Raw genomic sequence first — 25,203 nt, forward strand, 5'->3', positions numbered from 1 at the left:
CCCTCAGATAATGAAGCAGTCCGTGCCTGCATGCAGCAAGACCTGGACAACATCCAGGCTTGGGCTGATAAGTGGAAAGTAACATTCGTGCCAGGCAATGACCATCTCCAACAAGAGAGTCTGACCACCTCCCCTTGACATTCAACGGCATTACCATCGCCGAATCCCCCACCATCAACATCCTGGGGGTCACCCTTGACCAGAAACTTAACTGGACCAGCCACATAATATTGTGGCTGCAAGAGCAGGTCAGAGGCTGGGTATTCAGCGCTGAGTAACTCGCTCCTGACTCCGCAAAGCCTTTTCACCATCTACAATGCACAAGTCAGGAGTGTGATGGAATACTCTCCACTTGCCTGGATGAGTGCAGCTCCAACAACACTCAAGAAGCTTGACACCATCCAGGACAAAGCAGCCTGCTTGATTGGCACCCCATCCACCACCCTAAACATTCACTGCAGTGTGCATCATCTACAGGATGCACTGCAGTAACTTGCCAAGGCTTCTTCGACAGCGCCTCCCAAACCCGCGACCTCTACCATCTAGAAGGACAAAGGCAGCAGGCACATGGGAACAACACCACCTGCACGTTCCCCTCCAAGTCACACACCATCCTGACTTGGAAATATATCGTCGTTTCTTCATCGTCACTTGGTCAAAATCCTGGAACTCTCTACCTAACAGCACTGTGGGAGAACCTTCACCACACGGACTGCAGCGGTTCAAGAAGGCGGCTCACCACCACCTTCTCAAGGGCAGTTCGGGATGGGCAATAAATACTGGCCTTGCCAGTGATGCCCACATCCCATGAACGAATAATAAAAAAAAATGAAGCATGGGTTTGTAAATGAGTACAGTGCTACTAAAGACCACAATGTAGACTTTTTATTAAAAAAATGTACGTTATGTTGATCTTGGGTATGTATGACGCTGACAAGGCCACATTTATTGCCCATCCTTAGTTGCCCTGAGAAGGTGGTAGTGTGCTGCTGCCTTAGCGAGGGCATTTAAGAGTGAATTATGTGGTGTGGGACTACAGTCATGTGTAGATCAGACCAGGTAGAGGTGGCAGATTCCCTTACCTAAGTGACATAAGTACCAACGTAAGAAAAACCAGCAATATATCGGGGCATCTATATCGAGCTTTCTACGCTACATTAAATGGCGATTCAATGTGGTAGTAATCTGGTGTAATGAGGGCTATTGGTGTGTTGCTGGTGCAACTGAATTGGTATCATTTTTGAGCATAATTTGTGTTGAATGATGGCTAGTTTTGTGCTGTGGAATTGTACCCACTCGTAAATAGACTGCTGCCCAAACGTTATTTCATGTAGGGTCCTTTTTGGTTATTGAAGGAATTATTTGATTTATCAGTCTGAGCTGGATTAGTTCCCAGGTCTCGGCTGAAAGAACTGCTTGATCATCTACAGCACTACGTACTCTCTCTGGTACAATTTCAGGCTGCAACTGCTGTCTAATTTAGCGCTTTTTTCTTTTACAGACTAAATCAGATGATGTTGTAATAGTTTCTTCAAAATATAAGCAGATGTATGAATGCAGGCTTCCTGCACAAGCCATGAAATTTCAACAGGACTCTGAAGATGAAGGACAATCCTACGCTGGGCTTGAGATCTCTGAGCTGTTAAAGCCAATGCATGCAGCACCTTGTCTTGTAAAGGTGAGATCAAAGTTATTTTGGAGCAATGAAGCTAAATATCTGTAGCTTTGAGTAAATTATTTGGAATTCTTTTAAACTTGTTTTTAAATGTTTCTCTCTACATATGTCTGTCTTTCCTTCCTTCCCCTCCAGCCCAAAAAAATTGAATTGAAAGGAGAATAATGATCTGCAGTGCCATAATGCTTATTAACATTTTTAATTGATGTTTGGAATGATTTCTTCTCCCCCAAACCCTTGCCCTGATTTTCCTCCCCCTGGGGTATTTACTCCTTTTCTGCAGTACAGTTCTGCTGGCATTGGAAGCCCTCTGGTAACTCATTCAGTTAGCCATTTTTCATGAGAGTCTGGACATTAATTTGGCATTTAGCTCAGGGGGCATCAGAGGCCTGATCCTGTCCTTGCCCAATGTCCACGTGTTTCAAACACAATCCTAGGATAGTGACCAGGAGGTGGAAATCGTGTTGTGTTTTTTTTCTCTCTCCTTCGCTCAAGGATGCTCCCATTGTCATTCTGGCTGAGATCGACTCACTCTGAATAGGCCAGGAATTGAATGTGGAATTCTCGTCGTCTGGGTTCAGTGCCACAGCGTAAGATCCATGGTGGAATTACCCACTGAGCTTTGGGGCCTAGAACACTGGCAGTGTCCTTTTTAATATTGTTTAAAGCGCTTCCATGTAATTAGTACAGTATCTCTTCCCATAACACTGGCGCACTGCAACCTGCTCTTTTTTGTATAAACTTTCAAAGATGGCATTTGAAATGCCCTAACACCATCGTGAGGCATTGAGGAGAGGCAGCAGTTGAAACTAGGACTCAGTCTCAATGTTAACCTTTTGGGGAGAGGGAAGCTTGGGATATTGTGGTGCTTCGCTAACAGAATCAATATCTTTCCATACTAGCCCTTTGATTTAGTCATGTTACTCAAAATTGGCATGGCAGTATTGCATGTAGAACAAAAGTTGATAATGGAACACAATACATGGGCACCTGCAAACAGGCTTTGACTGGTTACTAAACTGTGCCATAAAATGTTAATTCATACCCCTGCCCTGAAATCTTCCAAATGTAGAAGTAGTGAGGAAAGGGGATAACTAACCTGAAGAAAAAACAAACTTCTAGTGGGGGGGGGGGGGAAATCAATTGTTCTCCCTTTTCACTAAAATTGCTGTATATAGGGGTGGGGAGTTTAAGATGACTGGTTTGGTTAACTTGCTGTACAGTGTAGCCAATTTGTGTCAAGTCTGTATGTTTTATTGTTGGAACTTGATTTTCTTTGTTATTTCCTTACAGACCAAAGATTGGTGGACATATGAGTTTTGCTATGGACAATATATCAAGCAGTATCACACAGAAGGTATATGCAGGTGCTTGTGTTGTTGATGGAAGTAACATTTTTGGATCTTTCGCTAAATTATTTTGGCACTTGCATCTTTTATCACACACTCCTGCTTTTCCTTGAATTTCTTGCCACTGTGGGGGGGCCTATATAAATCCAGACAGTTTCTTGGAACTTCAACCAATTATCTTTGTCTTCCCCTCCTCTCAAATTTCAGGAGCTGGGTTTCTTCTGAGATTTTCAAACCAATTCCCCTGATTCTGGCAACCTTTCTTTTATATCCCAGAAAAGAATTACTGGGACTTTTTAGATTTTGAATATCCTCCTAATGTTTTTATAAAAGCTGTCATTCATATAAACTGAACCAATCCCACTGCAGTGTTTAAGTTGGCATTATTTCTCTCTCTATCCTTTTAACTGATGAGACTTGCAACCTTGTATCGAAATAAACTACAGGAATCTGAGCTGTAGTTGTACCTATTTTGTGCATTGCGACGCGATTTAAAGAACTAGCCACTAAGTCAAAACTAGACAAAAATTAAATGCCACATTTTTGTCAAGTATTGCACACTGAATACTTTTTGACATTTTATGCACTGCCATCAGAAATAAGATTCAAAATGCCCTCTCATATCACTGCAAAATTGGGATATATACAAAAATGTTTTCTAATATATCAGTACAGTCCCTAGCACTTGGTTGTGAGAGACTCAGAGTACTGATTTTTGAATCCCATTACCTGTGCAAGGATATGTTATTTTTCCCCCAAAGCTACACACCCATCAGCAGTTGAGAGGGTAGGTGTATAACCTGTCCCCAACCTTCTGCTAAATGTTGCTGTAATCTCATGGTGATGTTCCCACTAGAAGCTTTCTACAATATAATGCAAGAAATAATTGTGATAAAAGTGTGTGATTTTTTTTTTTAAAAACTATTTTGCCTTTTCTTATTGTGTGCCTGTATATGTCGGATGCTGCTTGGCTGCTATGTGTACTAGAGTTCGAAGTAAAATAGTCAAATGCAATTTGTTTTTTATACTGTGAACTTCTGCAGTACATCAAGGCAGCTGGTGTGCAGACTTTGCACTGTTTACTTGATGGGGCAAAATTTGGAGCACTAGCAATGAGACAAACCACTGCACCTGCAGTGTTGCTCAAGACGTGTTCGTGACTAGATTTCTGTCCAGAAATCTTCCTTAATGGTGGTGGTGGGGGGGAAATGGGGGAGGAAAGGGGAGAAGAGAAGAGGTCTGTCCAGGCCAGCAATGTAAAAACTGCAATGCTGACCTCTTAACAGGTGAGTTGAGAGCTCAGAGGCTAGAACAAAATGGTGACTGGAGGCAAAGCACTGGATGCAAACAAGTGACACAGAAAGGAACTACCTCTGGAAGGTGGTCTCCATGCTGCAGGAGTCACCCTGGACTTTGTCATTTTATATTAAAGCGCTGCTGACAGAATTGGAGCTGCCTGCGTTGCCAGCTCTGTAATATAAATGTAGTGTTCATCTAACACTGCATACAGTTCTCACATTTTTAACTCTATTTTCAAGATGGAGTTTGAATTTTAGCTGTAATTTTTTTGTTGTGTTCAGATTCTGAAGTTAAAGGAGATGTGATGTATCTTGGGTTTTATGAATCTGAATTTGACTGGAACAATGAAACTGCAAAGGTAAGGATGAATTCAAATCATAGGTAGGCTGGTCTGATGTCATTCTGTTGCAGGTCCCAATAGATCAAAGATTTAAGTACATGCTGTTATTCAGACTCGCTCTCCAATTTTCACAGGTCATCCACTTTTATTTTGACTTTGTTTTTAAGTTGAATTTCAGAGCTCTGAATTTTTAAAATTTTGATCTTAACACTTAATGGTATGTCAGCCTTGGCTCAGTGGATAGCATTCTCGCCTCGGAAACAGAAGGTTGTGGGTTCAAGCCCCACTCGAGACTTGAGCACATAATCCAGGCTGACACTTCAATGCAGTATTGAGGGAGTGCTGCACTGTTGGAGGTGCTGTCTTTCGGATAAGATGTTAAACCAAGGCCCCGTTTTCCCCCTCGGGTAGATGTAAAATATCCCATGGCACAATTCGAAGAAGAGTGGGGAGTTCTCCGTGGTGTCCTGGCCAATATTTATCCCTCAGTTAACATCACTAAAACAGGTTCTGATCATTTATCTCATTGCTGTTTGTGGGACCTTGCTGTGCGCAAATTGGCTGCTGCGTTTCTTTACGTTACAATGGTGACTACACTTCAAAAGTACTTCATTGGCTGTGAACTTCTTTGGGACGTCCTGAGGTCATGAATGGCGCTATATGAATGCAAGTTCGTTCTTTAACGTAATGTTTCTCCATCTTAGTTACTGCAATACTGGATTGTGCGCAAATATCTATCTCCAGCTTACTTGCCTTTATAAGTAGAAGCCACGGGGTAGAGTTTCCGATAGATTGCCCTGGTTTTATCAGCGCAATCCGGCCGAACCAGATCAAGATCAAGGAATTTGAGTTTCTGCAATTTAAAAATCAATGCGCCGAAGCCAGCCACGCCCCATGAACGAAATAATGAGGATGGCGAGTTTCCGCGGATTGCGGCCGTTCGAGGAAGGTCTTCAAATTAAGCTCATTTTCTTAGGCGCACAGGCACTTGTAGGCATGTTTTAAAAGTTTTTACGTATTAAATATTTAATTTGCAAAAAACTGACTAGTGTACACCAATGAAACTAGCAAATGATTCCGTTTAATTTTATTAAGTCATTTTCAGTGATTTTAAAATCAGGTTACTTAGATGGTGGACTGGATGCTGATTTTAAAAATGCTTATTTTTGTGATCAACCCATTTTAAGCTGTATTAATAAAACTGCACCAGGTTACCACTCTTGAATACATCAAAGAATATTTTTTTTTGCAAAAAGAAAATAAACGATTACACTCTGTTAAGCTGCCGGATTGCGCTGGTTCATAAAGATTTTACGTTTGTGATTATGCAAATACATTTTAGCAGAAACTCGAACTGTAACCCAGCTGGCGCAATTTTCGGGTGCAATTTGCGCCCAATTCCCAATTGCACCCAGTTCCCAAAGCATGAACTCTATCCCCCATATATTTTTGTTTTGTTCTCTTGGAGTACTGCAAGCCCATGGGACATCAAGGTAAGATCACAGGGAAGTGCCAATTTACAGCATTTAATGCTTGAGCAGCTTTTAACTTGTTTGTTCCTGTTTTGTGGGTGTGGCGAGTGAATGTTAAATAGAAATTTTGAATTTTTTTTTCTTAAATGCCGAGTCAAATGCTAAGCTCGCCTGCTGGTCTCCCAGAGAGTTACCTCCTTTCAATAAAAAGGCAATAGGTGCTTTTGTTCAGATATAAACATTGTAATTCACTAACTTTTGAAATGCAATTTTTTAAAAAAAGCATACAGAATATTTGATATCTTAAATTGTAAAAGTTTTAAAGATGATATATGTGTGAAACCATTGATATTTCATTTCCTGTTTCCAGCCCGCACCTTTTTGAATATGTAGTCATAGCTGTAAAATTAACTACACAGGCACCTATTTCCTCATTTGTTGGGATAGCTGTGCCATTGTATCAAATCTTTTTTTTTCCCACTTGCCACACCCTTAATGGCTCAGCTAGTTAAGATAGCAAGTAGCTGAGCCATACAGATGGAGAGTCCCAGGTTCAGTCTTTGGCCTATATTGAGTTGTCTGATCTCAGTCAGGGTAGAGGTAGGAGTGCTACAATTGGTCTTTTGAGTTGGGGAAGCGTAAATTGCCCAGGGTTCCCAATCCCAATCATTATCCAGTCACTCCTGCCGGAAGTGCACTGCCTGGATGTTGGGTGAGGACATCATCAGACTTGGCTGCAATGCGCTCCCACCCCTCCCCCAGGATTGACTAACCCGCTGAGACGCATGAGCTCAGACATGAAAAATGATCTCTTAAGCAAGGCCCTGGAGGACTGCTGGTGGCCGTGGAATTGTAGCCAATAAGTGGTGCGAGGGCGGAGAACTAATTATATTCAATGCAGTTTGCTTCCATTGACATCCTAATTTTTATCAAGGATATAACCATACACTGATTAGTTGTAGTTTTATAATTGAATGCCTTTATTAATTTGCAATTTTGAAAGCTCAAGTTTATATACTTCATTTAGAGCCACTCTTTTATTTGCAGGCTTCAAAGCAACATAAATTGAAAAGATATCACAGTCAGACTTATGTGAATGGATCCAAGTGTGACCTTAATGAAAAGCCAAGGGAGGCTGAAGTGAGGGTAAGTTTACCAGCTCTTGTATCCTAGAAGCTGGCTGAAGCTTTATACGTAAATCCAGAAATCAATCACTTGTGTTCAGACGAAGCAGAGAAATCAGCTTAATTTGTTTCCAAGAAGACTTCCTTTCCAGATTATTTTAGCATTGCTTCAGTATTTCCTTTGGATTTTTTTTTATTGCCACTTCAGGTGAGAGATATCCGTGCTTAGAAATGGATCATTTATCCCGGTGTAGGTCACTGTTATGTTGGGGTCACGACATGCTACTGAGGCAAAGGGAGTTTAACCCATGCTATACCTGACCAAGTACTCTGGTCAGGTATAGCATGACTTAAACTCCCTTTGCCTCAGCAGCATGTCGTGACCCCAACATAAGAGTGACCTGCTACCCTCCATTGTGTGCAGTGTTCATAAAAGGGGTACGTTAACCTAGTGGTTACAATACTGGACTAGCAACTCTGAAGTCATGAATTCGAATCCTATTGTGGCAAGTTGTGAAATTGAATTCAACAAAACTGGTAATTTGTGGGCTGGCTCCAGGTAGAAAAGCTACGAAATGCTGGATTGTTATATTGTTCACTAATGTCTTTCAGGGGAGGGAACTTGCCACCTCTACCTAGTCTGGCCTATATGTGACTCCACACTGCGGTTGACTTTTATTGCCCTCAGAGCAACTATGGGTGGGGAATAAATACTGCCTTGGCAGTGTTGCTCACATCTCATGAAACAATTTTCTTCATTTATTCTTGTCAGCTGGTCTTGTGGCACTTGAGTGAGCATTGTGCAGTGGACTGCTCAAACTTCAGGCTGTCAGTGGAGACTTTCATGCCACCAGTCTAGCTGGATTCCAGCCAAGGCCTTTAAGACGAAAGGCTTTCCTGTACGCTGCCCCATCTCTAACTGTTTGATATTAAAAGGGGCAATCTGGCCTTGTGCAGTAAATCCCTAACATCCTTCATGTTTGTATATGTTTGCCTTTATTTGCTCTCTTGTGGGTGGAGACCCATAAGGGAGGGGAACAAAAACACAAACATGTACAAACAGTGGGATCAATGTTAGACTCCTTCAAACTCAGCTAACCACAACGTGTTTAAGGTGGTGTGTCTGTCATTATGGATTAATAGCTGGATAATGCTTCAAATGAGCAACATTAAATCTGATAAAGCTTGGTTTAAGATGGTCTTTGAGTAACTAGAAGGCCCAAGACTGGAGTACTTTAGGTGTAGCTTCACTGTACTGCCTGTTTTTTCCATTTTGAGTAGGGCAGTGCTAGTTTTTTTTTGTAGTGCTATACCTAAATTCTCCACATGGTGTCACTAAATGCCTGTAGTACACACTGTCTAAAGTGTTTAGTAGAGGAGGAAAAAAATTGAGATTTATAATTAGATTGGAAAAAAAAACACTAACCCTTTAAACACATGGTGCTATATTTATTTTTAAGAGTGATACTTCAAAATAGGTCCCATTTTTAAACCAAATGAGGGAGACTTGACCAGCCTGCTAGTATGCACAAGTGTGTTGAATCTAAATACATATTGTATAGTGAAGCCTACATGAAGAAAGTAACTAGTGATGGATAGCTTGTGATTAGCTTTCAACCCTTACTTCTCCCTCCTTTCAAGAAATAGATCCCTATGGGTAATTGGTATGCTATGTGAAAGAAGCAAGCAGATGTTATTTTGGTGCCAAGAGGCTTCATGGAATGTGTCCACTTCCAAACAGCTGTCCTGTTTGGACCTTTTGTCATCATGCCCCTCGGCCTAAGTTTTTGTTAAAACATGGTTCCTCTTTTTGTTGGCCACTCTTCCCTCCCAAATGCTGCCCAACATTGTCCATAACTCATTCAAAAAGCATGTGTTTCTGGATCTTTATCCTAATTGAGCATTCAGCAGTGTACAGAAATGCCCACTGAACATCAGCCCCCTGCATTCTTTCATCTCCTATAATCAACATATGTAGAAGGGTGATATTTTACTCCATTCCTATCAAATGCTGGTGTTTTTAAAAACTTGTAGGTGATAATGAAAATTGTCAATATTGATTGTGCTTGGGGAAATCAGTGAATCGCTGTGATGTAGATTACAGGAACAGCTCCATTTGAGAAATCTGGCAGTTGATTCTGAGCCATTGGAGCCAGGAAAGGTCAGTATTGGCTGGGTTCAGCTATGTATTCAGCCAATCTGGACACTGCCCTACCCGGATGCCTCCAAGTTGGCATCCAACCAATCTCTGCCCCAGAATTCCAGGTTTCTATATGGAGGAGCTCCTGGAGCCATATCAGTGGATCAGCTCCTTGATGTTTGGGCAAATCCTGAAATGGTGAATCACTTTGAAGGGGGAGTTGATCATAGTTGCATGGTGGATAATAAGTTACATTAATTTTACTAATATATCCATGGGCTAACCAATAATTTCCTTTTTTATTTTTTATAGTTTATGTGTGAGGAGGGATCGGGGGATTACATAGCTCGAGTGGATGAGCCTCAGTCTTGCAATTATGTGCTAACAATACACAGCACTCGGATCTGCCACCATCCTTACTTGCGTCCCACTGTTGTTTCCAAGCCTCAACCAATTAAATGTCAACCTGCCCTCAGTCCAGAGCAGTATGTTGAGTATGTCAAGGCCCAAGTGTGTAAGTATTGAAATTTTAATACCTTCAATCCAACAAGGGTGGACTAACTAGTACACATAAATAGACTTGTACTAGCACTAGTATTTTATATACTGTATTGTATTTCCTTGTGAAGGTGTGTTTCTATAGTGAAGCTTAGTTAGTGCTGTGGCTACTCTGTATCTGAATTTTAGACCTTTTGATCTATCCTACAGTAATGCTTTGTGCCCTGCAACTTTGGAACCAAGAGGGAAGCAGTTATAGTGAATAGGAATTGGGCAGTAATAAAGGTTTGCACCCAATCTATAGGCAATGAAGCAATATTAAATGAGATGTTGAGTGTATGGGATGTGTATTCAGTACAAAATACTTCCTTTCCTCTTCCCTGCCCCCCCCCCCCCAAATAAAGTTTAAAGGGGAAAAAACACTCATCTTGTGGAAGTTTCTTTTCCCTTTGCTGTGGAGACCTTTGCTTTCAATACTGGTTTCCTCAGTTGGATGCTCTGACCTGCACTTTTTTATCTCTTCCTAGCTTGAATGCCTGTTGATTCTGCATCAAAGAGCAGATATGATGCCAGTCCACCTTACTCCCCATTGGAGCTGTTTGCTGGCAGGACTGGTCACTGACATCAGCTGAACAGGTCTGATTATGGAGACCGGTCTGAAAAGAGCTGGGTCGTGCAGGGTAGGGAAAAGAACAGTTTTTAAAAAAAAATTATTTATAAAAAAAACTCTACTCACCCAAGGTTTTTTTATTGAATGCTTCATCTTCTGCACTTGCCTTCTCATGGACGCTCCAAATCCGTGTTCTTGGAATTGATTCCAGTGTTCAATCATAATATACTTACAAATTGTGATTAATTGATGTTGAAATAAAACAAAAGTCCAGCTTGAATTTCAGAGAACTGACTTATAGGGCATGATTTTAACTCTGAAAAACAGGTGGGGTGGGGGGAGGGCTGGCGCAGCAAAATAATTTTTAAAAATCTGAAACCCGCTTCCAACTGTAGGCCTCCATTTTGACAGATTTTTTGTTTTTAACCCCTGGGGCCTGGATTCCTGGGCCTTCTACTTCACACCACGTGTGAGGAGGTGAGAAGGCCCAAAACTGCAGGTAAGTGCCTTTACAGCACTGCTTGTGGGCCCAGAGGAACAGGAGTGCTTCCCCCCCCCCCTCCCAAGCCCAACAAGCCTACCTGCAGCGATCCCACACATGCGATTGACTACCCCCCCCAGCCATCTTCCCAGCTCAGTTAAAATTTAGGCCATAATGGTGAAACTATGACTTCAAACTTCTGACTTCAGTGGCTGAGTAAGAGACAGCAGCTTATTAGAATGTCCATTTTTCACCCACAAATAATGTGTGCATGTGTCCACTTGGCAGTCAGATGTCCCTCCACTCCCATTGGACCAGCTTACTTATTGGGTTGTATATCTAGTTTTTTTTAAACTGTCTGATCAATACTAAACCAATCTCGCAAAAAGGAAAGCTGCAGTATTTGTTTTTCCTGCTGGACATCTACATTCTGTGCCATAATCTAGGTCTTTGTAAACAATTTTACAACACCAAGTTATAGTCCAGCAATTTTATTTTAAATTCACAAGCTTTCGGAGGCTTCCTCCTTCCTCAGGTGAACGAAATGAAATGGTGTTGTAAAATTGTTTACAATTGTCAACCCCAGTCCATCACCGGCATCTCCACATCATAATCTAGGTCTGACATGATTGGATGTGCATTTAGTATCACTTAGTGGGAAGTGAGCTCCTTGTGTATGTGTTGGTTTTTTGTAAATCTGTTCTTAAATCATTTAAGGCTCCTCCATAGTTTACCTTCAGTGATCTATCGCTGTGGTGATGGTTTGAAATCTTCCTGTCTTTAAACTCATTAACATCAGGTCAGACCTGATGTTAATTGCTGTTTTTGATTTGGCACTGAAACACTGCACAAGTTTCTCATTAATGACCCTAAAGTCTTGAGTTTTTAAAAAAAAAGGATTTTTTTTTTTGTTTAAAAAACTAGCTTTTTACTACTGCTGACTAATCCTTTTTTGAGAGGTAAGAATACTCAGCGCTGTTAAACACTGGAGAATTGTCAATTAGCACTTATCAGCATGCAACTTTTTTTTAAGTCACATCTACTGGTTTTGCAACAGTTAGTAAAAGGGGGCAAAAGAGCCCAAGGTTGCTCCATTTTCTTCTTGACTCTACACCTAAAAGACAGGAAAATCTTCATATGGTGAAAAATCAAACCGTGGCTCCTCTGATGACTCAGTTTTCATAGGAACATAAGAATTACTAGATGAAAAAGACTAAGGTCCATCCAGGTCACCTTCTGCCATCTTGGTAGTCGCATGATACAATGATAATGGAGTTGTTGACTAATAATAGCAATCAATCTCTATCAATTAATCTACAACAGACCCAGACATGACACGAGGGAAACCCCCAGTGGTGGAGAGCTTTGGGAACCACAGGTCCAAAGTCACCAAGCATGCTACACTTGCCGTATGTCATGTCTCAAATTACTCATACACTGTATCCCAAAATGTTATTTTCTGAAAGAAAACTATCTAATTTGCATATGAAATTTCTCCAGTAAGTAGCTTAGCTATACAGGCCGGGAAGGTCTCTGGTTTGATCTCTGGCCTGAACTCAGTTGGTCTCTGCACTGCTGGGTAAAGGAGGGGAAAATCAGCCAGCATTAATGCGCTTGACCTGCCATTCTTGCCCTCTGCATGTGGAATTTGGATAAGGATGGGATTGTAATAGGGATTGCTTGTGACTTCTTCCCCCTCCCACAGAGGGGCAGAATAGCCTGTCAAGACTATCTGGTCACATGAATAATGAGCCACAGTAACTCAGTCATTTTCTGTGAAACTATAACCCCAACAAGGAGTTGGTGCCTTTGGGAGAGGAGGAAATTATCCAAAAAAAAACATCTTGTTGCCATTCTACAGAAGTTAACTTTTTAAACAAAGTTCAAAGTAGAAATTAACTTGCACTCAGGAAAAGCTGGTAGTTAACTGGGCCTGTAGGTTTTGATGAATTTATATAAATGGCACCAAGCCTCCCTACATTGCAATGAGCTGCAATCATATATGCCAGCCTGTACTATACTGTGCTACTGGATTTTCATTTTTACATTTAACAATCTGCATATTTTAATAGCCTTTGGTCTTTGAGGAAAACATTTGGTTGTTACTGGGAGCTTAGAATAGAAAGGGATAGCCAAATTAAAATATTCTGCTCAGATATTTATCTTGAGCAGAATTATCAAAATTCCACAATGTGATGGGACAAATAATTTTGTTAATTTAAATATTTCATTTAAAAATAAACATTGAGCTGCATACTCTGCTACTGAAGTACCCTGGGATCAAGACCTTGTCTCGGGCAATAAGGTGTGCATAAAACCGGCTGCTAATTCAGCTCTCCTTTTTACTTCTGAGAATTACCAAATTATAAGCTGCTCGTTGTCTAATGCTTGACATTGAGTATCCTGACCTTTGCTGTCTGTCTCTGACCAAGATGGACAACCAGTGCTTATGATGGGGACTCTGAACTGTTTAAGCTGGAAAGTATTTGAAGTCACAGCAAAAAGTCTGGCCATCTTGCCTGCTGATATGATACAAATTGTCAATGTTTGGGTGGATATTCTGCTCAGTAAGCAATGCTAGTTCAATGTGTAATTGCTGTAGCCACACAAACGCTCAATGTTCTCACTTTATTAACGTTTAAAAATAAATTGTTTTTGATTTGTAATTTATAAGTTATGTTGTAAGTGTTTAACTTGCACTGTTCCTACATTTCAACCCAGGGTAAACTTGTTCTTGACTAGATTATTTTTACAGTTACTCATTTATTAGTTGGTAGTAATCTTATCTACATGTACAGTTCTGATGTGCCACCTGATTCAGCCTGAGATTGTGGTCGAGCACCCAATGACCCCAAGTCCATTCTAATGCCTCACATGCAGTTATTTATGAAAATGTTTTTGTAGTAATTTTAGCTATGGGGAAAGATTGGATAGGCTGGGGTTGTTTTCTTTGGAACAGAGGAGGCTGAGGGGAGATTTAATTGAGGTGTATAAAATTGAGGGGCCTAGATAGTGGATAGGAATGACTATTTCCCTTAGCAGAGGGGTCAGTGACTGGGGACATAGATTTAAAGTAATTGGTAGAAGTATTAGAGAGGAGTAGAGAAGAATTTTTTTCACCTGGGGGTGGTAGGGGTCTGGAACTCGCTGCCTGAAAGGGTGGTAGAGGCAGAAACTCATTTTAAAAAGTACTTGGATAGGCATTCGAAGTGCCATGACCTACAGGGCTATGGACCAAGAATTGGAAAGTGGGATTAGGCTGGATGGCTCTTTTTCAGTTGGCACAGACACGATGGGCCGAATGGCCTCCTCCTTCTGTGCTGTAAATTTCTATGATTCTGTGCAGTTGACTTTTTTTCCCCAATATTGCCTTTAGCTGACACCAAACGGAAAGTAGAAAAAATCTCAGAAGAATTGAAAACCTTGGATGAAATGCTGTTGAAAGACCAAAGTGCACCAACAGAGGAAGAGAATGGTCTGACTCAGGAACCTGAAAATCAAACTGAGGAGCTTCCAGGCAACAATGAGAGTGTATTGGAACCGGAAGGTATACCTGACCCATTTTTATACATTAGTGGGCTGACATTCCCAAAAAAGAGAGACTCAAATCCTCCCACTCACCCAGAATTATATAGAGCAGTAGTATATTTTTACAAGTCTCTTATTCTGGGTATGGAAGGGTTGTCTTATGAGGAACGATTGAACAGGTTGGGGTCTATACTCATTGGCGTTTAGAAGAATGAGAGGAGATCTTATTGAAACATACAAGATGCTGAGAGGATGTTACCCCTCATGGGGGAATCTAAAACTAGGGGGCATAGTCTCAGAATAAGGGGTCGCCCGTTTAAGACAGAAATGAGGAGGAATTTCTTCTCCCAGAGGGTCGTGAATCTTTGGAATTCTTTACCCCAAAAAGCTGTGGAGGCTGAGTCATTGTATATATTCAAGGCTGAGTTAGATAAACTTTTGATCAGCAAAGGAGTCAAAGGATATGGGGAAAGAGTGGGAAAGTGGAATTGAGGTAAAAATCAGATCAGCCATGATCTCATTAAATGGCGGAGCAGGCTCGAGGGGCCGAATGGCCTACTCCTGCTCCTATCTCTTATGGTCTTTTCTCCTTTTAACCAACTGTGTACTAATGTTACTTTTCCTCAGATATGACTGACAAAATGGGCCTGTTGATGTTTGTTTGCACCAGTGATTTAAGCTTGCTGCTTTGACTCCAGTAAGCTGCTACTGGAAATATGGTTATCCCAATTTGAAATTATTTATAGGCTCCAAAGACCTGGGTGTCCTTGTACACCAGTCACTGAAAGCAAACATGCAGGTGCAACAAGCAGTTAGGAAGGCAAATGGTATGTTGGTCTTCATTGCATGAGGATTTGAGTACAGGAGCAAGGATATCTTACTGCAGTTATACAGGGCCTTGGTGAGACCACACCTGGAGTATTGTGTGCAGTTTTGGTCTCCTTACCCAAGAAAGGATATACTTGCCATAGAGGGAGTGCAGCGAAGGTTCACCAGACTGATTCCTGGGATGGCAGGACTGTCGTATGAGGAGAGATTGGGCCGACTCGGCCTGTATTCACTCGAGTTTAGAAAAATGAGAGGGGATCTCATTGAAATATATAAAATTCTGAGGGGGCTAGACAGACTGGATGCAGGGAGGATGTTTCCCCTGGCTGGGGGGGGTCCAGAATAAGGGGTCGTAGTCTCAGGATACGGGGTAGGACATTTAGGACTGAGATGAGGAGAAATTTCTTCACTGAGGGTGGTGAACCTGTGGAATTCTCTACCACAGAAGGCTGTGGTGACCAAGTCACTGAATATATTTAAGAAGGAGATAGATAGATTTCTAGACACAGAAGGCATCAAGGGGTATGGGGAGAGCAGGAATATGGTATTGAGATAGAGGATCAGCCATGATCATATTGAATGACGGAGCAGGCTCGAATGGCCTACTCCTCCTATTTTCTATGTTTCTAATATACTACACTCTCTCCTGTCTCTGCTTGTCTGCCACTTTCTAATATTCAGTCACTCCGTGTCTCTCAGGTCATCTCTGTATCTACCTCCTGTCTTTCTCCTCTTCTCATGTATATCTCTCATTGGGGCTGGGAAGGGTGGGAGAGAGGGTTTTGGGGATTTGGAAGGCTTTATGAAAACTCATGCCGGGAGTGCAGGGATTGTCCCTGGTAACTATGTAATACAACAAGTCATGTGGTTAGCGGAGACCAATCAAACGTTGCCACCTACCAATGGGACGCACGATTTCGGGTCACTGACCAATCGGGTATCCAGATCAGACAGATCTTTTTATATTTTCAATTTTTTTTTAGGATTTATGCTGAAACTGCCCCAGATCATTTCACAAGAACTTAACAGCTGGCAGAAGGAGGAGACTTTCACCCCAGCAGTGTAGCAAATTCAAACCTAAATCCCTTGGTGTGCTAGTTCACTATATTACCCCAGTAAAATTGTAGCCTTTTTAATGGAAAATACTCCTTTACTTTGACTGGACCTGTAGTGAATCCATCTTTTACTTAAATCACATGCAGTATATAAGGAGCACCTCTGACTATTGACTGACGATTGGGGTTTGATTCATTTCCAGGAAGTGAAACCATCAATCCACAAGAGGTGACTGAAGAGGATAACTATGGTGAGGACTTCTGGAACAAAATCAGCAAACCAGAGACTGGCGATGGACCTTTTTCAGAAGAAAGACAAGAAGGGGTATTGACAGGAGTTTTTGTTTATTGCAATGAACCTCATGTTGGGAGAGCAGTGGATGAAGTGATATGTTCTTAATAACAGAAACTAAGAACATAAGAAATAGGAGCAGGAGTAGGCCAATCGGCCCCTCGAGCCTGCTCCGCCATTCAATAAAGATCATGGCTGATCTGATCCTCACCTCAAATCTAAATTCATGTCCAATTTCCTGCCCGCTCCCCGTAACCCCTAATTCCCTTTACTTCTAGGAATCTGTCTGTTTCTGTTTTAAATTTATTTAATGATGTAGCTTCCTGGGGCAGCAAATTTCACAGACCTACTACCCTCTGAGTGAAGAAGTTTCTCCTCATCTCAGTTTTGAAAGAGCAGCCCCTTATTCTAAGATTATGCCCCCTAGTTCTAGTTTCACCCATCCTTGGGAACATCCTTACTGTATCCACCCGATCAAGCCCCTTCACAATCTTATATGTTTCAATAAGATCGCCTCTCATTCTTCTGAACTCCAATGAGTAGAGTCCCAATCTACTCAACCTCTCCTCATATGTCCGCCCCCTCATCCCCGGGATTAACCGAGTGAACCTTCTTTGTACTGCCTCGAGAGCAAGTATGTCTTTTCTCAAGTATGGACACCAAAACTGTATGCAGCATTCCAGGTGCGGTCTCACCAATACCTTATATAACTGCAGCAATACCTCCCTGTTTTTATATTCTATCCCCCGAGCAATAAAAGGCAACATTGCATTGGTCGTCTTGATCACCTGCTGCACCTGCATACTAACTTTTTGATTTTCTTGCACTAGGACCCCCAGATCCCTTTGTACTGCAGTACTTTCCAGTTTCTCGCCATTAAGATAATAACTTGCTCTCTGATTTTTCCTGCCAAAGTGCATAACCTCACATTTTCCAATATTGTATTGCATCTGCCAAATCTCCGCCCACTCACCCAGCCTGTCTATATCCCCTTGTAGGTTTTTTATGTCCTCCACTTTCCCTCCCATCTTTGTATCATCTGCAAACTTTGATATGTTGCACTCTGTCCCCTCCTCCAAATCGTTAATATAGATTGTAGAGAGTTGGGGACCCAGCACCGACCCCTGCGGAACACCACAGGCTACTGGTTGCCAGTCCGAGAATGTACCATTTATCCCAACTCTCTGCTTCCTGTTAGATAACCAATCCTCCACCCATGCCAGAATATTACCCCCAATCCAGTGGTTCTTTATCTTGAGCAATAATCTTTTATGTGGCACCTTGTCGAATGCCTTCTGGAAGTTTAAATACACTACGTCCACTGGTTCCCCTTTATCCACCCTATACGTTATGTCCTCAAAGAACTCAAGCAAATTTGTCAGACATGACTTCCCCTTCGTAAAGCTATGCTGACTTTGTCCTATTAAATTATGTTTATCCAAATGTTCCGCTACTGTCTCCTTAATAATAGACTCCAAAATTTTACCCACCACAGATGTTAGGCTAACTGGTCTATAATTTCCAGCCTTCTGCCTACTACCCTTTTTAAATAAGGGTGTTACATTAGCAGTTTTCCAATCTGCCGGGACCTTTGCCGAGTCCATAGAATTTTGGAAAATTATTACCAAAGCATCCACAATCCCTACTGCCACTTTCCTCAAGACCCTCGGATGTAAGCCATCAGGTCCAGGGGATTTATCCGCCTTGAGTCCCATTAATTTACTGAGTACCAAGTATTTTAAACTCTGTTGGTGATGAGGCGCGGATGTTTGAGTAACTATACAGACCTTGCAGCAAATTGCTTATTTGAAAACGGTGAAAATTCAGCCATAGCTATCAGTGATAATTGAACCGTTTATTCCACTAGGAAAATGGGGGCAGTGCGTTAAATGGACCATGCCTCCTTCCTCTCTGCCAGCCCTGCGCACACCAGTGTTCTGCTGAAAGTTGGGATTTAATTATTCAAAGCATTTTCATCAACAAATGTGGCAAACCCGAAGTCAGTTTATTTTTATCAACAAGACAGAATTCTCAAAATAGTGTTCACTGCCTCTATTTCTAATAGAGATCATGATAATGCAGTGGAAGTCTGAGGATACTGCAACTTTGAAGTCACTATATCCTATGTGTGTAATAACTTATAATGGATAAGGATTTATCCCTATGGACATTTCAACATTGTTCAAATTTGGGAGCACTGAAACTTTGGGAAATTGGAAAAAGTAATAGGGCTATAAGAATTGAAATGAGTGATTCCATTCGTGTAAATAGTGTTAAAGAACAGGAGCATCTTAAAATTAAAACTTGTTATTTTAACCATCCCTTAGTTTTGAAACCCCTCTTTCCCTTATGTTATGTGCTACATCAGTGAGTTTGGTTTAAATTTGTTTGTGATGTGCTTCTTAAAAAAAAAACTGGGAGGGCTTAATCAGGTTTTTTAAAATCCTGAAGGAGATTGGTGAGGTGAATGTAGGAAAGTGCTTGGTACGGAAGCAGACGAGAGCTGAGGGGCATGATGAATAGAGCATTTGGTAACTACTTCATACTTATGCAGTGAATGTAGGCTTTGTTGAAAGGAATGTGCCAAGATAAGCCTGCATGCTGGCCTTAAACAGGCTCTTGGTATACCTTTGACACATAAAGTGCTTGCGTCACACGGTATGTGATGTCACAAATGCAATGCACATGGGACATGGTTTTCAACATGAAACAGAGTTCAACAGTGATCCTTATCTATGTAATTGCCAAGTACATAAGCCAAACCCAATTGTAACAGTGGACCTAGGTTTGGACTCCTGTGAAATTAAGAATTCAGGGCTTTTCCTTGTTTGTTCAGATACTTCACATTCAGCCCCTGTTAAAATATTGTAAATAGTTATGAACTGTACATTGTGCATTTTATCCACATGTACTTTTCACTGTTCCATATAGCAACAGGTGAAGCCTCATAAAGATTAGAAGTGCGCTTCACTTCCAAAGAACGAGAAGTTAATGTACACTGGTGGGGGGGGGGGGAAGAAAACTTATTTTCTTATCCACAGTAATGTCCACTAACAGTTTTTTTAAAAAAAATAGAATTGAGAAAACGTCTGTTACTTTATCTTCCCCCAAATCCTAACTGTTCTTTACCTTAAACTTGGTGTTTATGGCATTATTCTATGCTTAAGTGTGTGTTTTACCTGGGCCACTGCTGAACTGTGTAAATAATTGAACTGTCATTTAGCTTAACTGCCTTTTTAAAGTCCTTGCTTGTTTTCTTGACTTCTTGTAATGTTCCAAATAAAAACTGATTTTTTTCTCTCTCTCTACCTCTACTTATCTGGGTTTTTTGGGGTCCAATTTTTTTCATGCAAAAATAGATCCTGAAAAACACCCTAAAATGCTTTTTTGAATATGTGGCAGAAACAACTTTAGTGATCCTTAAATCATTTTGCAGTAAATATGTCAAAGTGGCTCAATGGGAAATGTACAGAACTGTCCTCTCTAACTTCAGGGATTAACAGTAATGGTGTGTTTCTTTATTCATTAGGCTGACTCGAAATTGAGCGATGCAGTTAAAACGGAGGATGGCGACCTTCTGGATGATCAAGGTAAAATGAAAAGCTATTGTCCTTTTTCCTGAGCTACAAACCCCTGAAAGCGGAAGGGCAGAATAGTCCATCCCACAGATACAGTTTTGCAGGCATGAAATGGGCTGTTTCCGTTCGACTATTTCTCTTGCACATAGTTGACTTGGGAAAAAACTACAATCTTTCAGTTTTAACATTTAATGCACTTGTAACTTTTACTGCTGAACAAAGTTAATTTTATTTCAAAATTAAACCAAGTCGCTTTCCAAAGCTCAATTCCAAAGAGACAATGATCTTGTAATGTTGCTTATTTTTTTTTCCCCCCCCCCCCCCCTTTTTCAGGCAATCAGAATGTGCAATTCAGAATAATACGGAACCCTGACGATCTTGTAAAATTGGTTCAAGAATTAAAAGCCCAGACTAAAAAGGTACTGATGGAACCTTCTAATGCATTCTGTCATAGTCCTCAAATGTTGATCTTGAAGCAAAGACATGTTTACTTATGAGAGTTTTATTCTTTTTTGATAGTGTTCTGGTGTTCTGTTTTAGCAATTGTAATTTGCTTGACTATCCATCAGCTGACTGGATTTTGTAGCAGTTTAACTTAGCCCCTTTTCTGTGCTTTAGCCACGTGATGGAATCCATTTTTCATTTTTCCTGCCGACATTTGTTTCAATGAAAATTACTGCCCCTCAATGTGTTTTCCCCAGGAAAATGTACTAAATTTAAGTTGCTGAGAGAAAAGAGTGACAATCTTGTAGGAAACCTTTTCTGAGGTGGTGCAAATCCAAGTGAGAGGATTTCAAAGCCACCTGTGTGTGGAAGTATTTGCTTCATTATCATAACTACATCTCAATTAACGGAACATTTTTTCCTCCAGCTTCCTGATTTTCCCACCTTAAGCCTTCCACTCCAAAAAGGAGGCAACTCATGGGATATAATTTGACAGGCAACAGCAGACCTGCCAAAGGAGCTTGGATAGTGAATGTTGGCTATTCAACTGTTACAGCTGAGCTCGACCTTGTTCACACACGTTTTCAGCAGAGGTTAAACCTAAACTAACTTCCCCATGTCCCTCCACTTCCCTTAGCTTGGGGATGCCAAGGCCAATTATGACTGGCTAAATCAGCACAGACTGGCAATTGAACCTGGGACGTTCCTTGATTAATTTGCCTTTGCACCACATGCTGAGTTATTTTGGAGAATAGAGGGAGCTGTAGAAGGTATTTTAGATTTGCTATTGTTCACTATATATTCTGAACAAAATTTTAAATTTAATTTTAAAGGTTCCAAAAATGTATAGCCTAAAAGTGGTGATACCAACAGGTAAACATTTAACATGTTTATGACATTCCTCTGTATGCTATTTTAAAAGATGCATTGACCCATTTAATATAAATATAACATCTACATTAAAGTAGCACAGAGGAATGTCTTACAAATACATTGGGTGTTCACCTACTAATTTCATTGTTACAAATTCAGGGTCTGCTGTAAATACCTTCTCATGTTCAGTGATTTCAGCCGCTCCGTAAGCTGATCCCACACCCCTTACGTTCTGCAGTGGATTCACACTGCCCATAACCCAATGCATCCCCCATCATACAAACTGGATACCATGGGCTCGATTTTAGGGTCGGGTTTCCAGCGGGGGGGCCCCGAAAATCCCGATATGAGGTCACGTGACCGGATCGCACCGCGATCCCGACCACTTCCGGGTTCCCCGATGACGTGCGGGGCTGCGTGCGTGACCCCCGCTGGTGGGAATCCCGCAGGCAATTGAAGCCAGCGGGGTTCCGCTTGAGAGTACTTACCTTGCTTGTTGAGGTCAGTTAATGAGCTGAATCAGCTGTCAAAAGAGGAAGTGTGGGATTTCACCTGCATCGCAGCGTGTTTCCCACACTGGGGGAAACAGTCTCTCTCCAACCAGGCGGGTTGCAGCCAGCAGCCTGTGGCAGGTGCCAAGGTGCACCCCACGGGGGAGAGCCCTCACCCACGCAGGAGGCCACCGCGTCACATAGGGCAACCCCTGCCCCCCACCAAGCCAGAGGACAGACCGACACGAAACTGCAGCCCCAGTCCGAGGAACCACCCACCTACCCTGCACAACCGCTCGGACCAACAACGGCCAGATGGGTGGTGCGTGGACACCCTCGGAGGACGAACAGCATGACCAGCCTCGCAGTCCATGCCGTCCGCCGCAGAGACGTGGAGCCCCCCAACACGGGGTTGTTGCACGCCCACCTGCACAGCAGGAGGGAGGGCTACCGCAGAGAGAGACACATCGCAGAGGGCACTACCCTCGCCACATGGTCCACAGACCGAGGCGAAGCTCCCCGGACCTCTCCGAGCAGCAGTGCACACGGAGGCACAGATTCGCTCGACATGTAGTCGTGGAGATCTGCAGGCTCTTTCATGCCGAGCTGCTCCTGCCTGGCCCCAGCAACAAGTGCTTACCTGTCGCTGCCAAAGTCACCACTGCCCTCCACAACTTCTCCTCTGCATCCTTCCAGGGTGCAGCCGGCTACACCGCCGATGTCTCTCAGTGGTCTGCGCGGAAGAGCCCTGCAAATACACCTGCACCTACTCTGCAGTAACACGATGGGTGGCATCAGTGGTGGGTCCTCATAGTGATACCCAGGAGCGGGCATTATTGGACACAACAGACAGTATTCGCGGAGACATGGCAGTGGTGGTGCCAATATAATGTGTGCTGTTTGTTGCTCTGAAATTCAATATAGGTACCACCCATGGCAAACCCTCCGACACCCTTGTGCACCCCCTTCATGCTCACGAAACATTTGCCTTACGCTGCCTACTGCACATGCAGGCTTGGGCTCATAAGTGGCAAGTAACATTCGCGCCAGATAAGTGCCAGGCAATGACCATCTCCAACAAGAGAAAGTCTAACCACCTCCCCTTGACATTCGACGGCATTACCATCGCCGAATCCCCCACCATCAACATCCTGGGGGTCACCATTGACCAGAAACTGAACTGGACCAGCCATATAAATACTGTGGCTACGAGAGCAGGTCAGAGGCTGGGTGTTCTGCGGCGAGTGACTCACCTCCTGACTCCCCAAAGCCTTTCCACCATCTACAAGGCACAAGTCAGGAGTGTGATGGAATACTCTCCACTTGCCTGGATGAGTGCAGCTCCAACAACACTCAAGAAGCTTGACACCATCCAAGATAAAGCAGCCCGCTTGATTGGCACCCCATCCATCACCCTAAACATTCACTCCCTTCACCACCGGCGCACTGTGGCTGCAGTGTGTACCATCCACAGGATGCACTGCAGCAACTCGCCAAGGCTTCTTCGACAGCACCTCCCAAACCCGCGACCTCTACCACCTAGAAGGACAAGAGCAGCAGGCACATGGGAACAACACCACCTGCACGTTCCCCTCCAAGTCACACACCATCCCGACTTAGAAATATATCGCCGTTCCTTCATCGTCGCTGGGTCAAAATCCTGGAACTCCCTTCCTAACAGCACTGTGGGAGAACCGTCACCACACGGACCGCAGCGGTTCAAGACGGCGGCTCACCACCACCTTCTCGAGGGCAATTAGGGATGGGCAATAAATGCTGGCCTCGCCAGCGACGCCCACATCCCGTGAACGAATAATTAAAAATAAAAAAAAAATGCCCTGTGGCTGCAGCACAGGTGGTGGCAGGTTGAGTGAGGCTGGCCGTGAGGGAGATGCACGAGAGGGTGAGTATGGGATAGAGCCATGAGATTGTATGAGGATTGGGTCGCGTGTTAGTGGCAGGATGAGTACTGGCGAGGTGAGTAGGTGGAGGTAAGATGAGGATGGGGTTTGAGTGGGTATGAGGGGGTGATGTGACAGAGTAGTGTTGGCGGTGCCGAAGGAGATGTGGGGTTGGGGCAGTGTTGGGGCAGATGGAGTGTAGGGGAAAGACTTTGTGTTCTCACTGTGGCTGACCTACTGAGGTCATTGCAGCGCCTACTGCACTGTATGCAGGTGGGCGATATGTTGGTTGCGCAGGTGACCCCCTCTGCCACCTCGAGCCAGGCCTTCTTGGTGGCAGAGGCTGGCCTCTTCCTCCCGCCCGCCGGGTGGAAGATCTCTGTCTTCGCCCTCCTCCTCACCCCATCTGATGATACCTGGGGTGAGGTATCATTAAACTGGGAGCAGCCTTCCCCCTGGGCTGCTCCATGCTGCAATTTGTTCCATTGGTTGCAGCATCTGTCAGTGGAGGACTGCCCCTTTAACTAGAGAGCCTCCAGCTGACAGATCGTACTGCGCATGCGCAGCCCGCCCGACGCGCAGACCAGCAGCGCGGACCCCGGAGGAGCAGGTAATTGATTCCTATTAGTGTTTTGCCTGCTACGATCGCGCGGGCAACCCACTAATTTCACCGAGCGTGTTGACCACGCTCCCGAAACCCAACCCGCCGGAAACCCGCAGGCCTGGTAAAATCGAGCCCCATAAACTTGCAAATGCCCCCAAGTGCGCCTTTCCAAACTTTCAATAGGCCGAACTGATGAACACTCTGGAGAGACGAGGTCGATGACTGATCAAGAAGCTGGTTTATTTTGCAGAAGACACCTGACTAAACAAAAGCAGCAATTCCATATATTTTAAACTTCTCCCTACAACGCTTCTTGTCACAACATAAAACAACAAAATATGCTACATAATCCTGTAGTGGATGCAATATTCACTCTCACTCCTATTGTATTTCCTTTCGGCTCAGCTTCTCGCTGGAGAAACCTGATCTGATGTACCTTCATTCTCAGCTCAGGCCCAGACTTTCCTTCTTGCAGCCTTTATTTGACCCGACTGACCCTGAACGTGGGGTTCTCTTCCCCTCTTTGTTAATTCTGACCTCAAAGCAGAATCTCACCAGAATACCCTGGCAACTACCCCCTGCTGAGCTCAACTGAATCAAGTCATCTCAACCAGAATTGGT

General features: G+C 43.0%; 1 protein-coding gene across 2 annotated transcripts in view; it reads left to right on the forward strand.

Moving 5' to 3' along the window:
- os9 (OS9 endoplasmic reticulum lectin) overlaps nt 1–25,203 on the forward strand; it is a 68,605-nt gene that overhangs the window by 28,423 nt on the left and 14,979 nt on the right. For both annotated transcript variants that reach the window (XM_067976730.1, XM_067976731.1), the window contains exons 2-10: nt 1,502–1,678; nt 2,969–3,032; nt 4,605–4,681; nt 7,183–7,281; nt 9,712–9,913; nt 14,365–14,535; nt 16,603–16,724; nt 20,221–20,281; nt 20,603–20,688. In XM_067976730.1, the coding sequence (XP_067832831.1) occupies nt 1,502–1,678; nt 2,969–3,032; nt 4,605–4,681; nt 7,183–7,281; nt 9,712–9,913; nt 14,365–14,535; nt 16,603–16,724; nt 20,221–20,281; nt 20,603–20,688 (1,059 nt within the window). The remainder of the gene's footprint in view (nt 1–1,501; nt 1,679–2,968; nt 3,033–4,604; nt 4,682–7,182; nt 7,282–9,711; nt 9,914–14,364; nt 14,536–16,602; nt 16,725–20,220; nt 20,282–20,602; nt 20,689–25,203) is intronic.

Source organism: Heptranchias perlo, chromosome X (assembly GCF_035084215.1).
Source record: "Heptranchias perlo isolate sHepPer1 chromosome X, sHepPer1.hap1, whole genome shotgun sequence".
NCBI classification, from domain to species: domain Eukaryota; kingdom Metazoa; phylum Chordata; class Chondrichthyes; order Hexanchiformes; family Hexanchidae; genus Heptranchias; species Heptranchias perlo.